This window comes from Paramisgurnus dabryanus, chromosome 9, assembly GCF_030506205.2.
Source record: "Paramisgurnus dabryanus chromosome 9, PD_genome_1.1, whole genome shotgun sequence".
Classification (NCBI taxonomy): domain Eukaryota; kingdom Metazoa; phylum Chordata; class Actinopteri; order Cypriniformes; family Cobitidae; genus Paramisgurnus; species Paramisgurnus dabryanus.
In genome coordinates, this window is record NC_133345.1 from 38317473 (window position 1) to 38333618 (window position 16146).

The 16146-nt window shown below is 37.7% G+C and overlaps 1 protein-coding gene across 10 annotated transcripts in view; it reads right to left on the reverse strand.

Moving 5' to 3' along the window:
- Positions 1 to 2172: 2172 nt before the first annotated feature.
- The window catches only part of kifc3 (kinesin family member C3), a 47186-nt gene continuing 33212 nt past the window's right edge, over positions 2173 to 16146 (reverse strand). For 8 of the 10 annotated variants that reach the window (XM_065260450.2, XM_065260446.2, XM_065260445.2 and 5 more), the window contains 14 exons: positions 15505 to 15786; positions 15253 to 15426; positions 12333 to 12480; positions 12131 to 12261; positions 11760 to 12053; positions 11577 to 11681; positions 11358 to 11488; positions 9176 to 9299; positions 8862 to 8991; positions 8544 to 8773; positions 5806 to 5958; positions 5596 to 5719; positions 5179 to 5350; positions 2173 to 3106 (listed from right to left, as the gene is read on the reverse strand). In XM_065260450.2, the coding sequence (XP_065116522.2) occupies positions 3058 to 3106; positions 5179 to 5350; positions 5596 to 5719; positions 5806 to 5958; positions 8544 to 8773; positions 8862 to 8991; positions 9176 to 9299; positions 11358 to 11488; positions 11577 to 11681; positions 11760 to 12053; positions 12131 to 12261; positions 12333 to 12480; positions 15253 to 15426; positions 15505 to 15786 (2247 nt within the window). In that variant the 3' untranslated portion in view covers positions 2173 to 3057. The remainder of the gene's footprint in view (positions 3107 to 5178; positions 5351 to 5595; positions 5720 to 5805; positions 5959 to 8543; positions 8774 to 8861; positions 8992 to 9175; positions 9300 to 11357; positions 11489 to 11576; positions 11682 to 11759; positions 12054 to 12130; positions 12262 to 12332; positions 12481 to 15252; positions 15427 to 15504; positions 15787 to 16146) is intronic. The other 2 variants (XM_065260447.2, XM_065260448.2) reach the window with 2 other exon arrangements.

The following is a 16146-nucleotide window of genomic DNA, read 5'->3' on the forward strand; positions in this document are numbered from 1 at the left end:
TCGGATAATAGGTGCTCTTTAACTGTCACAGGCGGGTCCAAATTGTTTACGTAACTATTACGGTACATTCACACGGGGCGTAAGCGTTAACGCTTAACGGAAGGCTTGTCTGAAGCGTGGCAAACAGCCAATCACTGTGGCCGCAACACAAGCTCCGGTCTTCCATAAACATAATTGGCTGGCTCTGCCTAGGTTATTTGCATAAGGCGATATGATTGGCTGACGCACGCGTTGTCGCTTGAAAAGTTGAGAAATGTTCAACTTCTGCCGCGAGAAACGGCACTGACGCGGCGCCGATGGATCCACAATTCAGTTCGCCAACGCTTGACGTCACCCATTAAAAGTGAATGGGAAGCGTCAACGCTTACGCCCCGTGTGAATGCGCCGTTAACGTCCCCACAAGCGTTTTCATAAAAAGTTGCCAGCATTCACCAGCATTTTTTTATGATTTTCACAAAAGTTTATTGCCTTTCAGAAAATGTTCTTCTTTAAATATATAAACATACAATATATCAAATGAAAGAACAGACCCTCGCTTAAAAAATGTAATCTTATCCTCATTTGTTCTTCTTTTATCACCTCTCAAATATGGGTAGGACTCCCATTGCTTTATTGGCAGGGAAGCATTTTCTTTTAATTGATGAAACAACTTGTCAATGGCGGGGAAAGACTTTGAACAAAAATAGCCTATTGTGAAACTAAAATAATCTTGACAAACTAAATATCATTGGAAAGCTCTAAGTAGTTTACATATTTTAAACCTTTTGCACTAGTAATAATGCAGTGACAGTAATGTATTAATTTGTGACAAGAGTATGCAACAAACTAATGACACAGAGTGGCATCTACTAAAAGTTTCAAAAAACACAAGTTTTTGTCATTTTAACTTGAAATTTGGATCAAAAAGATTTATAGCTTTATTTCTTTAACATTTTTGGCATAAAACATTTGTATTTTTTGAGTTTTTGAATAAAAAACAACATACTTTATAGTGTTATTTTTGTTTATTAAAATAATGTAATATAAAAAATAACTAAACATTTAAAAACTTCAGTGAAAACTTTAGTGCCCAAGATAAGGCTTTTAGATTAATGAATGTCAGATTTATACTGATTTGAAGGTAAGCATCACCTTTTCACCCCCACTTAAAAAATTATGAAGATATAATTGATGATAAAATTTCACCCTACACTGTCAGAAAAAGGGTCATAAATGGTCCCTGCCAGTGGGACAGTACCCAGGTACAAATGAAGAGTTTGGTTACAAAACGCGATAAACAGCATTTATTTAATTGTAAACAATAATGGCGACGCTTTGAATACACACAGAATCCTAGTTTTCCTCATCTACTTTGTGATCAACAAACAAACAAAAACAAAATAATACTTTTGATTGCATTGATAAACCTGTGGTGGTTTTCTGTGGTGTGGACGAAACATAAGCCACTAAGGTGAAGGAAAAATGCTGGCTGTTGCTTTCCATTTTTTACTCGAAGTCAACAAAAATTTACCAGGACCAAAACATTTTACAACTGATCGCTGTAAAAAAGTTCAGCACCCACATCCCAAGGATGACAGCAGTAGTGACAGTGTTCTTAATATGATTAAGTAAGTGTTTTGATTAATGCCATTATGTTTATTTTTTTATCAGTGTATACAACTAAATGAATAAAACATGGCAAAGATGAATGCACATTTATACATTCATTGAATAGATTTATAGCATTTAAAATAAAAACTTGTCATGGATTTATTGCATTTTGCGGAAAAAAAGTTTTTATAATAAATCTTTGAAAATCAAATTAGGGATTTGAATGTTTAATGTTTTTATAACCTAAAGATGCTATGTGAAAGTTTGTAACAGAAAATAGTGGTTTTCATTTAGTCACTTTTTTGGTATAGAAAACACATTTTTACCCAAATTAGTCAAAATGGATTTATTGCGTTTTGGAACAAAACTCTTCAAATATGTATATATTTGGTATCCAAATTGATATACTAATATAAACTCTTCATGTACAAAGGTGTACTTTTTTGAAAGGGTACCACCTCAGTGACAGGTAAGGACCATTTTTAACCAATTTTTCTGACAGGGTACAAAACAGCATAACTAGATTTAGACATTTTAATAAATGAGCAAAATACTGAAATAATCATAAAATACAAGCAGGAATAATTTCTGCCAAACATTGGCTTAGAGCATTTATTAAAAACAGTGTACAAAAACAACTCCATACAAACATCAATGTGAATACAAGCAAGTGAAACCCCCAGAGCCACAGACAGCAGCTTTTGCTCAGTGGATTATTACAGTTCAACATCATGTCCACTGTAGATGTACTGTTAGCTCATATGAACCCATTACTATTTACAAATCCAGTCCTCTTGCTCTTTAATTCAACACTGTATACCGTCATGGTTCGACTTCACTGCACGAAAATCTTTTATGATTGTCATAAAAATGAACGAATAAGAGCACGATCTGATCGTCTCAACACATGCATGGATCAGGAAGACACGTCCAGGCTTTAAGTAGCCTTTAAGATTCTATGTACAAAAATAAAATGCTACCTAGAGAGCAAACTTTGCATTACTTCTTATTGCCACGATTAAACACAGTTTTCAAAGCTGTAAATGTTTAAGTTGTTTCAGAAGATAAAGGAGAGACTGAAAAAGAATCCAAATTAAAATCTTGCTCGGACACACGAACATTACATACACGTACATTCAAGCATCTATAAATCAAATGCATTTATGTAACATTAACACTACAAATGACAGCCTGGACCAGACTAAAGTGCATATTGCCCAGAAATACTTTGACGTAACGGAAGGATCTTCAGCAGTCCATGTCGCGAGGTCAGCGTTATATTAAATCACGTCCAATGAATGTTAAATTAGTTGAGGTCCCATTGGCGTGGTTTCCAACACAAACCCTGATTCATCAGCTGAGCTCCAAGTCAAATTATAATGCAGGTTTTCATTGGTAGAATCCTCAACGGAGAAGCTGATTGGTCGAGAGGTTTGAAGAACGAACGCCACTGAAGGCGGGCAGCCCTCAGTGATCCGTTTCTGAGGTGTCTGTCATGCTGTCAACTTCATTCGTCCTGTAAACAAAGAAATTATTATAAATGTGAGAATTACATGCAGTGAATGCACATGTGAGGTTTAGGTTAATGAGCACTGGTTATATGCGGTTACATTTACAGTTATGCATTTGGTAGACGCTTTTATCCAAAGCGACTAGCAGTGCATTCAAGGTATACATTTGCGGCATGGCGAAAAAAAATGCAATTTCATGTCGCAATGATATTACGCAGCACCTGAAAATAGTCCCCTGCTATTGAATATAACCAAGGGGACTATTTTCAGGCGCTGCGTAATATCACTACGCCTGCTGCAGCCATGTTACGGCAGCAAAGTCCTTGATTATTATGCCAGTTTGAGAGTATAGCTCCTAGACATATCTGCCTAGAAAATCACAACTTTTAATTTACCGTCGGTCTTAGTACACGATGTAACTACAGAAGAGTCAAGTTTTGAATAGGAAAAATATTGAAATTCTGGTTTTTATACTCGATTCTGGATTTAACTCAATGAATTTAGATTGAATACAAACATATTAATAAAAAATAACAGTGAACATGAGTTTACAAGTGGGTAATTAATAAAAAGATATTAAAAGCCACAACACTATTGTTGTCGTCTTGCTTGCGAAATCTAAAATGCTTCCATACCTCTGACTTTTTATGTGAAGGTGGCATCAACGTCGATGATGCACCTAAAACCGCCATTTTAAGCACTGAATGAATGAATGAATGACAGCTCGGCTCTTGCTCCTTGGTAACATCGCGCAAGGCAAAAAAGAGGGTGACATTTAGTGAAGAAGACTAGTAATCTGATTAATGTTAATCTTACGTTCAAGTTTGCAGAAAAAAACCCCGATTAATCGAAAAAATATTTTTTTTTGCCCAGCCCTAATTGACGACACAAGCAAAGATTAGGAGAAACGTGCAAAAGATAAAAGATGGCCATGTATGCAACTCGCTCATCTCAATATGAGTGTATAATAAGTATATCATCATGTTGCTTGCTATGCAGTTACACATAGAGCAGTAATGTTATTTTTATACAGAGATGGTACATAAACAATTCAATACTGTGACTTAAAAAAATCCAAAATAAATCAAAACAGAAACTTTTTTGGTGGCGAAAATGTAGGCTAATAGTTGATAAATGTATTCAGGAATTGAATTTATTAGTTTAGTGCAAAGTTTAAGTAGAAAAAGTTTAAGAGAAAGTTAAAAAAAGATTTACCTACTGTTATAAAATAATGTAAAAAAGTATGTTATTTAGTAAAGAACTTTGCAGAAGTATTTTATTTATTCTTTTTTATTATATATATATATTTTATTTATTATATTTTAATAAAAAGTGTAAACAAATTGTTAAAAAAAGTTTATATTAATAAAAAACTTGCGGTTTACTGTTTGCATTTTTCCCCTTACTGTACCGAAAATGAATCAAACCGTGGCTTTAAAACCGAGGTACGCACTGAGCCGTGATTTTTGCGTACCGTTACTCATTACCCAAGTAAATCAGTCTCAATTTAATGTTGAACAACTTACCCTCACATGACAAAGACATCATTTTTGTCACTAAAACATTATAATATAAAAAAATGCAAATGTTATAATTTTACACCATCACCACAGGGCAGCCCAGCAAAACCAAAGCTGTGGGTTAGAGGTCTGCATTCATGGAGGGAATATATTTGATGAAAAAATAGGTATAAGTAAACTTACATTTTGATTAACAGAATCTAAAATTCCATTACATTCCATGACATGACTAGGATAAAAAATATAAATTTCCCTGACTTTCAATGTCTGGAATAGACTTCTAAATGATATTCCAGACATTCCCTGACCTGTGGGAACCCTGAATAAAGTAAATATTTGATTCGGTGTGAAACGCAAACAAATCACGCAGACCTCTACTGCGGGTAAACACAAAAAAACACATTTATCACCTCACACACACACATAACAATGACAAACAGTAAATATACACACTGAACGATGTCAAGACAACAAAGATAAATCAAACCAGAACATTAAACTTGCAGAAAGCCAAAACAAAAATAAAACAGCAACATCTATCAGACATACACACTCACAAAAAGCTTCTTGGGGTTAAAGGCGCTGTGTTAGATGGGTGGGCATTGACGGGGTGACGCGTAGGGCACCATGCCATGCTGAGCGTTTTCATGCCAAGCGACCAACCACATAAAACCCCACCTACCTGCCCACCTTCCCCAACGAATGGGCTGCTTCTGTCTACCTGTCTGTCTGTAAACCAACCAGTTACAGAGTACAACGCAAACCATGAGTTGACAGTAAAGGGACAAAAACTGACTTCCTGTTTACATGTAGTCAAGACTTCACCTGTACTGTATATGCTGTAACATTCATTATGAGATGGCAGCTTACAAGATATTAGATCATTTCAATCTCAAAATGGGAACATATTGTTGAATTAGTCTTGTAAGGGCTGGTTATAGTGAAATGTTGAGTATGGGTCTGTCTCGGCTCACCTGTGGAAAGCTGACTGTGGGATCTTCGGCGGCTGCTGCTTTTAGATGTGGAGGAGAGCGTTGAGCCTGCGCTACTGGCTCTTGAGATGGGAAGTGGGACCGGGGTCACAGGAGGAGAATCCAGCTAAGATTTAGAAGAGTGTAACATTAAAATCAGGAATTTAGTTTTCCGACGAAAGCACAAAAAGTGTACTGTATGTATGTGACTACCTCCACGCTGTCATGAGTGGGTGAAGAAGATGTCGATGAATTCTCTGCTTGTCGTCGCGAGGAAGACGACGGGCCGATCTCAACAGTCCGGACGCGCTGAGCAAACTTCAACGAGCAGACAGACTCGCTGATGTTACTCTCTAGAGGAGAAACCTGACACAGAAAAGAAAATACAGAGAAACACACAACCAATGACTGACAGGCAATCTGAATATCAAACTGCTGGATTTAATTAATATGTTTCTTTGTCTGCTTTAATAAAGCAACACAAAGGCTGTTCAGAAACAAAGTTTTATTTTTTGATTATGAAATGTGACACTGGACCACTTTTTTATCTGAAAGTTGAAAAAATAAGCTTTCCATTGATGTATGGTTTGTATATTTGGAGATTTCAAATCTGAAATCTGAGGGTGCAAGAAAATTGCCTTTAAAGTTGTCCAAATGAAGTCCTTAACAACACATATTGCTATTGATATATTATTTATTTTTTATATTTACGGTTGGGAATTTACAAAATATCTTCATTGAACATGATCTTAACTTAACCCTTATGTGTTGTTGGGGATGTTTGCGTCCACTAAGGTCTTAATTTGGCCACATCTTTCTCTATGTTTCAGCAAATGGAATGATTTTTGGTGACAAAACTTATATTTACACATATTTTGAGAAAATGCTTTGACATTTTTCAAAAACTCACACTCATAAACATCATTCGTTTTGGTTTATAAGCTTGTTTCCTCATGGAGACCTCAAAATGTCTCCACAAGGTCACACAAATACTTGTATTTCTATCTTTGTGGGGACAATTGATAAATACCAGGTACACACACAAAATAATAATATGATTTTATTATGGAGTTATACTCCATATAACTCAATGTACAAGCTAGAAATTAAGCTCTGTTTTTGCACAGGCCTACTAAAGGGTTAATAGTGCCACATGGTGATCAACAGTAAAAATGACAAATTTGACCTTTTTTAAAAAGGAAAAACCACCAACATTCAAGAATGCATGATAATAAGATGTCATGGCACTGCAATAAAAACAAAAAATGCATCAAATCCAATGTTTTTATTCATCTTTGACATTCCCAAGACTGTGATAAAGGTTAAAAAAATCCAGTCCACAATCACTTTTTATATTGAAAACCAGTCATTTTGTGTGTTTTCCCCAAATCAGTGACACCACTTATGAACTTGGCAATTAAAGAGTTATAATCATGGAATTTTTGTAAAGATTTGGTAGTTTTGATCAGTACTGAGGTTGATTAACATCTGATACATTTTTACAGCCGTTTAATTTAGTGGATGTTTTCATCCACTAACAACACAAAAGGGAAGTGAATCTGAACAATGCACAAGGGTTAATAAGCTAATAATTTTTGGCATACAATAAAGTTCAATAATTTTGACCCATCCAGTGTATTGTTGGCTATTGCTACAAATATGCCCATGCTACTTGAAACTGGTTTTGTGGTCTAGGGTCACATACTTATTTTGAATAATTTGGAGTAAAGCATTGGATGTGAAAACAATTTTTTTTTTTATAACATTAAAGGTGCAGTGTGTAAATTTTAGCGGCATCTAGTGGTGAGATTGCGAATTGCAACCAAAGGCTTAGTCCACTGCTCACCCCTCGCTTTTAAAACACATAGAGAAGCTATGGTAGCCGGACCGGACGAACATGTAATTGTCGGAGAAAACTTAGTTAAAAAAAAAGTCCTTTAAGGGCTTCTGTAGAAAAATGGCGGCACAAAATGGCGACTTCCATGTAAGGGGACCCTCTGTGTATATAGATAAAAAGGTCTTGTTCTAAGGTAATAAACACATAACGGTTCATTATGAAAGGGTTTTATACACCCCTGATAATATAGTTTTGTATATTATTTTGCATTTCTGTCAAGAGATCCTTCTAAAAATTACACACTGCACCTTTAAGTAAAATAAATAAATTGATATCACGTCTTTCTTACAGCAAGCCAGTGTTCGAATTATGTCAAAGCTTATGGGGGTCCCCTAGCTAATCCCCCTCCACATCATTATAGGATCACCGTAAATTCACAAAGTAAGATGTGAACCTGGATCAAAATTTTTTGTTGGTACTGGATCAACGTTTTAATCATAAAACCCAAAATAACCCGTCCCTTAACTCAAACCCTAACCATTTTTACCCCTCAAATTAGTGCGAATGTTTTTTTTAAAAGCCCCTTACCTAATCCTAAACCTAACAATCTGTCAATTCCTCCACAACACAGTGTGCAGCACACTTGAGAGTTTACATTTATTTCAGGAAGATTTTTTTTTATTAGCTTATTGCGAAATTGGGACAATAATGGACAATATCACTTTGTTGCAGAGCAGCACTAGAATAAAAAGATTCCTGTAGTATTTTAATTTGAATGAAAACCAGGGGGACCCCCCTAATTTATATTTTTGGTCCCTCAATGCTTATTGGAGGTCCACCCCAGCCCCCGCTCAATTCAACACTGCAGCAAGCTTTAAGTACTTTATAATGCACAACAAAGGTTCAAGTACGTCACATGTGAATTTTGAGATGATTATCAAACGGGTGAGTGAGTGTGTGTGCACAAAACAGCTTAAAATACCTGACCTGCTTAACAATCTAGCTTTAAATAAGCCTCTCTCCTCACCCCATGCACAAATTTAGCTCTGCTGACCCGTCAGTATTGTTAAATGAAGCGTGGCCTAAACATTCAGTCTGTAAGCAGTGGACTCACCTGCACCATCATGAGGGTTTTACTGTCTCCACTGAGCGAGTCCTGCAGCAAGTACGTGAGGCGAGAGTTTCGGAAGGGCACATGCGAGTGTTTGGATCGAAGGGCGTTGATGACATCACCCAGCGCAGAAAGGGATTTGTTGATGCACTGAGCTTCGCGCAGACGGCTGCCCTCGGCACCGGATTTGGCAATACGCTCAGAGCCGGCCAGATCGACCAGATTCAGCTTACCTACAAAAAATAAAGAGCGAGGGAAGGGTATATAAATAAATCATGTCTCCATTTAGATTACATAGATGCTAATTAAACGTGTGTGTACCTGAGGTACGGTGGCCTGTTGAAGAGTTGAACCCCACTACAGTGACGATAAGGAGGGCGTGAGAGCGAGAGCTGTGCTCGTTTAGATTAGTACAAGCTGTTGCCCTGTTCATGTGACCCAATTCGAACACCTGCCGGGTTCAAAGGTAATAAAATTGATAAAGGTTATTGCTGTACAAAGTCTTTTTTGATTGATGATTGGTTCTTTAAACTGGAAGGCGGGACTTATTGCCATATTGAGCATTGCACTATCCCCATTCATAGTAATAGTGGCTCTTAATTTTGTTATATCCAATATCTTTGGGTCACTCTCACCTTGTTAATGTCCTCCACGCTCTCCACTGTGAACTCTGTCAGTCCTGGCACATACAACTGTCCGCTCCCATCTGGACACATCTTTATATCAAGCTTCTCATTCGGATTATCACCCAAAAGATTTCTGCAGGAATTAAATAAAATTATCATGTGTTGCTGTGGATTGGTGTTCTGGGTGGTTGCTTTATAGCCAAAATCAACCACCGAGCCCTAGATGTACACTTTTATTCCAAGCAATCAATGACACTGGTGTCGCAAGTGCCATGTGGTACCAGTCAAGCTACAGTAACATGGCAGGATATTTCACGTTCCTAGATTTAGAATGGGTCTCTTCTTCAAAGTAAGCCTATTTTGTTGTCCTGTTTTTCATCCAGCAGGTACATCACTGCAAAAAATTACTTTTACTTAGTATTTTTTTCATGTTTTTAGTTTTTAAATATTTAAAGATTCTTAAATCAAGATCTATTTTCTTGATGAGCAAAATTACCTAACACAGTAAGTCTAGTCTAGACAAAAACATTTATAAATACAATTTAAGTGAATTTGCACTTAAAATAAGCAAAAAAATCTTCCAAAGGGGGTTAGAACATTTTTCTTTCTTTTTTTCTTGAATTAAGTGTTTAAGATTTTTTTCTTACACCTTTGGCATAATATTTTGCTTGTTCTAAGCACAAATTAATAAACATTTTATGTTAATTGTCTGAAAACTAGACTTCTTTTCTTAGGTGATTTTGCTCATCAATAAAATGCATCTTAGTTTAAGAATTTTTTTATATTTGTACTGAAAACAAGACAAAAATACTAAGTAAGAAAATATATATATTTTTTGCATGAAAATGGTAAATCTGACTGCTCAGGCAATAATCTATGGAGCCCCTAAGGGGAAATGAAGCAAAAATTAAATAAAGTTTAGTTTCATGTGCTCACGCGAAACTTTCATGTGCTCACGCAAAACCTTCAGATTTTTTTTAAAGTTTAGTTTTGCGCGCTCACGTGAAACCATCGCGCGCTCACGTGAAACCATCGCGCGCTCACGTGAAACCATCGCGCGCTCACGTGAAACCATCGCGCGCTCACGTGAAACCATCGCGCGCTCACGTGAAACCATCGCGCGCTCACGTGAAACCATCGCGCGCTCACGTGAAACCATCGCGCGCTCACGTGAAACCATCGCGCGCGAAACTAAACTTAAAAAAAAAAAATCTGCACTTGAAAGTTTCACGTGAGCACATGAAACTAAACTTTAATATTTTTTTACTTCAATGTCACCTTAGGGGCTCAGTAATAATCTAATAGCTAACAATATTATAGTAATACTTGGGTCATTAAAAACAAAATAAAAAGCCATGTATGTTGTATGCAATTCCTTATAGCTTACATTAAATATTTGGGAATACATATTTTCATATTTTATTAGGTTCTTTGATTAGTTTACAATACGTAGGCCTACGTAGCAACGCAAACCTTTGACCTCACGTCAGAAGATTGAAGAAGAAGTGCTAGGAAATTAAGGTCGGGAACTTACATTATTTAAAAGAAAAAGAAGGTCAAGCTGCTAAATCTAATGTAGAGGTATTTATGTAAAAGTTGAAAATGTGTATCATTATCCATGTGTATCTTATTGTTGCGGGTGCAGGCCGGGTTTTAAAAATAGATACAGTGGTGCAAGGTGGGCTGAGGCGGTCAAAATCATTTTTATAAAAGGGGGACCCACAGGTTGGAAAAAGTCCCTACCCGCGCATGACTAGTTTGAAACCCAGGAGATGCATTTTTTTACACCTCTGCGTTGACGTAAAAAAACGACTATACTCCGGGCTTAACTGTGCAAATGAAGGACTATGTAAAAACTCAGAATTGAGAAACATAGCCTTCTGCTTTTAATATAATGCTTTTGTAAATCTCCACTAGGTGTTCAGAGGTTATTTAAAACTGCAAAAAGTTAGGGGAAGGTGGGGGATAAAAATTTTGACGTGAACTGTTGTGATTTTTAATCTTATCCGTTAGTACATAACCGCAGATCAGCAAAATCCATTGCACACAAAACCTAGACACATACCAAGTAAAAAACTGGCCATCACACAAACATACAGGACAGTGACATTGTTACAATTATATAAAACAAGTGCCGAATATGCTTACGTCTGCACGAGAGTGAATATCTATGTATGTGCGGTTCTCTCACCGAAGCGTCTCATTGTAGATTTCCACCATGCTAACAGTGATCTTGTAGTCCCAGTCGGGTTTCTTCTCCATCACTTCAGAGAAGAGCAGCCGCAGAGCACGCTGGTTAATGCCAGGGTCTGTTGGTACCCCCTAAAGCACGCAGAAATACTTTATTGTCACTTCGGTACTAAAGGAAAATGATGCTGATGTGCAAGAATAAGCAACACGGTTCAAGTACCTCCATAGTGTAGGTCTTTCCAGAGCCTGTCTGCCCGTAGGCAAAGATGCATACATTAAAGCCATCAATACAGGAAGTGACCAGAGACTGCACTTCCTGGAACACCTGACCAATCAGAAGAGAGAAAAGTGTGAGGTCACATTTTACTCAGGAAAAAAATAATCAGGGAGCTTGTGCACTCACCTCCTCCTGAGTAGCCTGAGGGGGGAAGACTTTGTCAAGTTCGAAGTTCATGAGCTTGCCCTTGTTGGACAAGTAAAGAACAGCATCGTCATCTACATCAAAGGTCACTAGGTTTTTGGTGTCGGCGGCATCTCTTTCTCCGGGGCAGATGGGGCGTACTCGACACAACACCCGAATGTTACCCTTAAGGCGCACCAGCTCATTATGGCATTTCTTCCTCAGGTTCATCTCGCGCTTGTATTTCCTCAGCAGTTCCTGATTTGCGCTGCTTACCTCTCCAATCACCTGACAGATCTGCAATCACACCAAACAAACCAGTCAGTGTGCAGGCTGGGGTCAGGTTGAGTTATGTTTCTTTGCACTGAACTCACCTCCTGTTTTGCTTCAGTGATGGCTTTCTCTAGCATGTAAGGGAAGTCCTGCACCTGCCTCTTCAGACAGTTGTAATCGCAGGTAAGGGTCCTCAGAGCCGGCTGCAGGGTCAGGAGGTTCATGCGCACCCCTGCACACGAAGAGAGGGTTAGAGGTGGACCTCTGTGATGTTTAGAGGCGGTAATTTCCCTGTGGACTCACCTGCGAGATTCTCATGGACGGCCTTCATCTCGCTCTCGGCTCTGATGAACGCTTCCTCGATCACTCTGTTCTTCTCTTCCTCCAGACTCTGCATCTCTGCCTCCAGCTGACCTTGAGCTCTCTCCATCTCACCCTCACAGACCAGAATCTAGCACACACACAACATCAACATACTTAATGTCTTGCAACTGCGTAACACATCTGAGGTCAACTGAGGCTTTTGTCTCAATTCTTTTTTCTTGCTGATGTCTTCGATGCCTTTAAGATGTCATCTACTAATCACCAGTGTAAGGTTAGAGTCTTGTAATGCACTTAACCCTTGTGCGATGTTCGGGTCTGTGATGCAATTAATGGTATATTCCACTTATATAAAAAAATATGATCATTTACTCACCCTCATGTTATCCAAAATGTAGGTCTTTCTTTGTTCAGTCGAGAAGAAATCACGTTTTTTTTTTTTTTTTTTTTTTGATAAAAAAACATTTCAGGATTTTTCTCCATATAGTGGAGTTTCAATGCAGTTTCAAATGGCTCTAAATAATCCCAACCGAGGCATAAGGGTCATATCATCAATCGTTATTTTCGCCAAAAAAGTACTTTTTAACCACACCTTCTCATACGCAATCACGATTATTATGTAATCACGTCGAAAGGTCATGCATGACGTATGTGAAACTACCGCTCCAGTGCTTACAAGCGTGGAGAAAGAGGACCGTTCCGATGTTGTTGTATGTGTAATGATTAGGGCGGTCAAAATTAACGCGTTAACGCAAATTCATTTTAAGGTAACTAATTTTATTAACGCGTGATTAATGCAACACACAATTTCTGTTTGGCCATTCGTCTAGCCCACAGCTGGATGAATTGAGACGCAGCAAGTGACCCGCGCTGTCTAAATGAGTAAGAGGTTTTCTTAAAAATAAGAATATAAAGCTCTCGTTCAGCGAATCCAATGCACTAAATGGTCATTAAACATCTAAAATGATCTTTATCTGTACGCTTTCTGAGAAGTGTACCGTCCTAAATCCATAATCTAAAGGAAAGATGTGTCTTCATACACTTTTTGGTTTCATTTTTAAAGCATGCTGAAATTATAGAAAATACACTGCAGGACTTGTTCGATGTTAAATAAATTGGGCCATTTTTGCCTTTATTGGATAGACAGAAAAAGACAGGATAGACATGTGCCGCCGCACCGTCCACTACACCATCGCCTCCGACTTAAAATAATTATTAAGAGAGATAAAGTTTAGGACCTGATTTGTTGTCCAACAAATCATGCATTGTTTTAAAGATTTTTTAATAGAGAATGTTAAAATATAAATAACTAATTTTGGAAATTTGCTCATCCCAACTCAATTTGCCAGCACAGGTCACAAATGATGCAGCAGCAAACAGAAATGGAGAAAGAACAAGGTCTTCTAAAGGGAAAATCACATATAAAACTATGGCTGATGGTTCTGTTGAAAATGTAAACAGGCTGTTGTTGACATACATTTGCATATAGGATATATATTTGTCCAAATCCATGTTGATTAAAGCATTAAAAACTTGAAAAGTTTTAAATTGAGGTAAATTTAGAACAGATAAAAATTTGAGATTAATTTGCGATTAATCGCGAGTTAACTCATAAAATCATGCGATTAATCTAGATTAAATATTTTAATCTATTGACAGCCCTAGTAATGATACTTATTAATGTCTTTTTGTCAGTTTATTGTTTAAAGTGGTCCACAAGTGTGAGTTTCACATATGTAATGCGTGACTTAATAATATATTTATTATATATATTTTTTTATTTTTTGTTGGCAAAACTGACGATCGTTTAGCTAGATAAGACCCTTATGCCTTGGTTGGTTAGTTCACTATATGGAGAAAAATCCTGGAATGTTTTCCTAAACAAAAACGTAGTTTCTGTTTGACTGACCAAAGAAAGACAAACATCTTGGATGACATAGGGGTTGAGTAAATTATCGGGACAAGTTCAAAGTAGTAATCAACAATAGCGAAGAAAAACTTTGTTTCATTTATATTTATTTAAGATAAACATGTTTTGCATTTATATCCGAATCAGAATAGATTTTTCTCCTTTCATTACATTTTATAACAAAAAACGAATAGCATTTAAATATATTACTATAATCTAACAAAGATAAATGACAAATATTTACTGTAAATTCTTTCTATGTTGCTTGTAACAATGTTAAAGTAAACAATACTGCATAAATGTGTATGGTTGCATTGATTTAAAAAAATGAATAATGCTGTGGGTCCACTAGAACCACAAACATAGCCTGAGTAACAGAAGTATGAACACCACACGAGGGTTAAGATATATGATGTTTGATCACACACACGAGAAGGGCAGCTGGGGTCACGCATGTTTAATACAAATAAAATATATCACGTCAACTACATCACAACAGAATACTGGGCCACGCTACAAAAACTAGAGGGCAATGTATGACTAGTTACTCTGCAAAATAAAGGTTTCAAAGGTCAAATATGAGCATCTGTTTTAAAATAAATTTTAGTTCGGCACACAATTTCTTTTTTGCTCCAAGTAAATATTTTCTTTTATTAAGGTTGGACCCATATTTGACCTCTGATCCATCATTTACAGAGTAAACCGGCCGACCTTGGAGAGCCTGCCGGTGACCTCCGTGTTACCCCCACCCACAGCCTTGGAGAGCAGACCGTAGAGACGGCCACGGTCCGTCTTAAGCTGCAATACAAATGAAGACAGAGAGCCATTCAGCAGCTCTTCCACAACAACACCTTCATAAACAGGGACCTCATCTCTTAAACTAACTGATCAACTTAATGCATTTGAATGCATTTGTCAGAATCAAACCCATGACCTTTGCGCTTGCAACACTAAATGCTTCACCAGCTGAGCTATAGTAACTATATGCATTACCTGCTGGCGTAGTTGACTGCTGGTTCTCTGAGACTCGTGAAGCTGTTGTTCAAGCTCTCGGAGTAGCTGTCTCTGCACGCCCAGCTGTTCCTGGAGAGTCTGGTTTCGGGCCTGAGCCTCCATTAAAGCCAGCTTACACTGAGACGACTCCACTTCAACCGTCTTAGTCACATACTGTGGAAAGAAAAAAATTCTTGTTTATTTCTTGTATAATACGCTACTCAAATGTTGCCAGTGAGGTATAGTTCTCACCTTGACCTGTGGGGGCAGCGCAGCCTGACATGAAAGAGCCTCCTCTGCGTCGTGAAGCCGTGACGTCAGCTGTTCCTCGCTTTGGCTCCTGTGCAGCGATGCCTCCTCTAGCTGTTGATGGAGCTCTTGTCTGTGACGCGTGGCCTTGTCTAACTGCTGCTGAAGCTGTACTACCAGAGCCGTCTTCTCTTGCAGCTGCTGCTCCAATAGGCCCAGATGCTGCTCACGCTGGCGGCACTCCTCCTCCTTACAACACAGCTCGCCCTGCAAGACCTCCACATCCTGAAGGAGGTGCAGAGAGATACAATTATCCACTGACTGAGCACACAGCATCTTAAACAGAAACATGTTAAGTCTCATTTGCCATAACAGAAAATAAAAACAGCAAAGCTTACAAGTGATTGAATGCATGACTATATATATATACACACTTTACTGTGCAAAAGTCATAGGGCACCATGCTAGCATTTGATTTGTTGTTTTTGCTATTGTATAGTGATCATATATAATTGTTTCTCAGTCATTTTCATAGAATACATCCAGAAAATACAGGAAATGTGTATGTAGTATTAAAAACTGTACAAAAGTGTAAGCTGAAGTGTTTAGGGTAAACTCCCCTTCCACTTGAGCAATAGTAGGAAA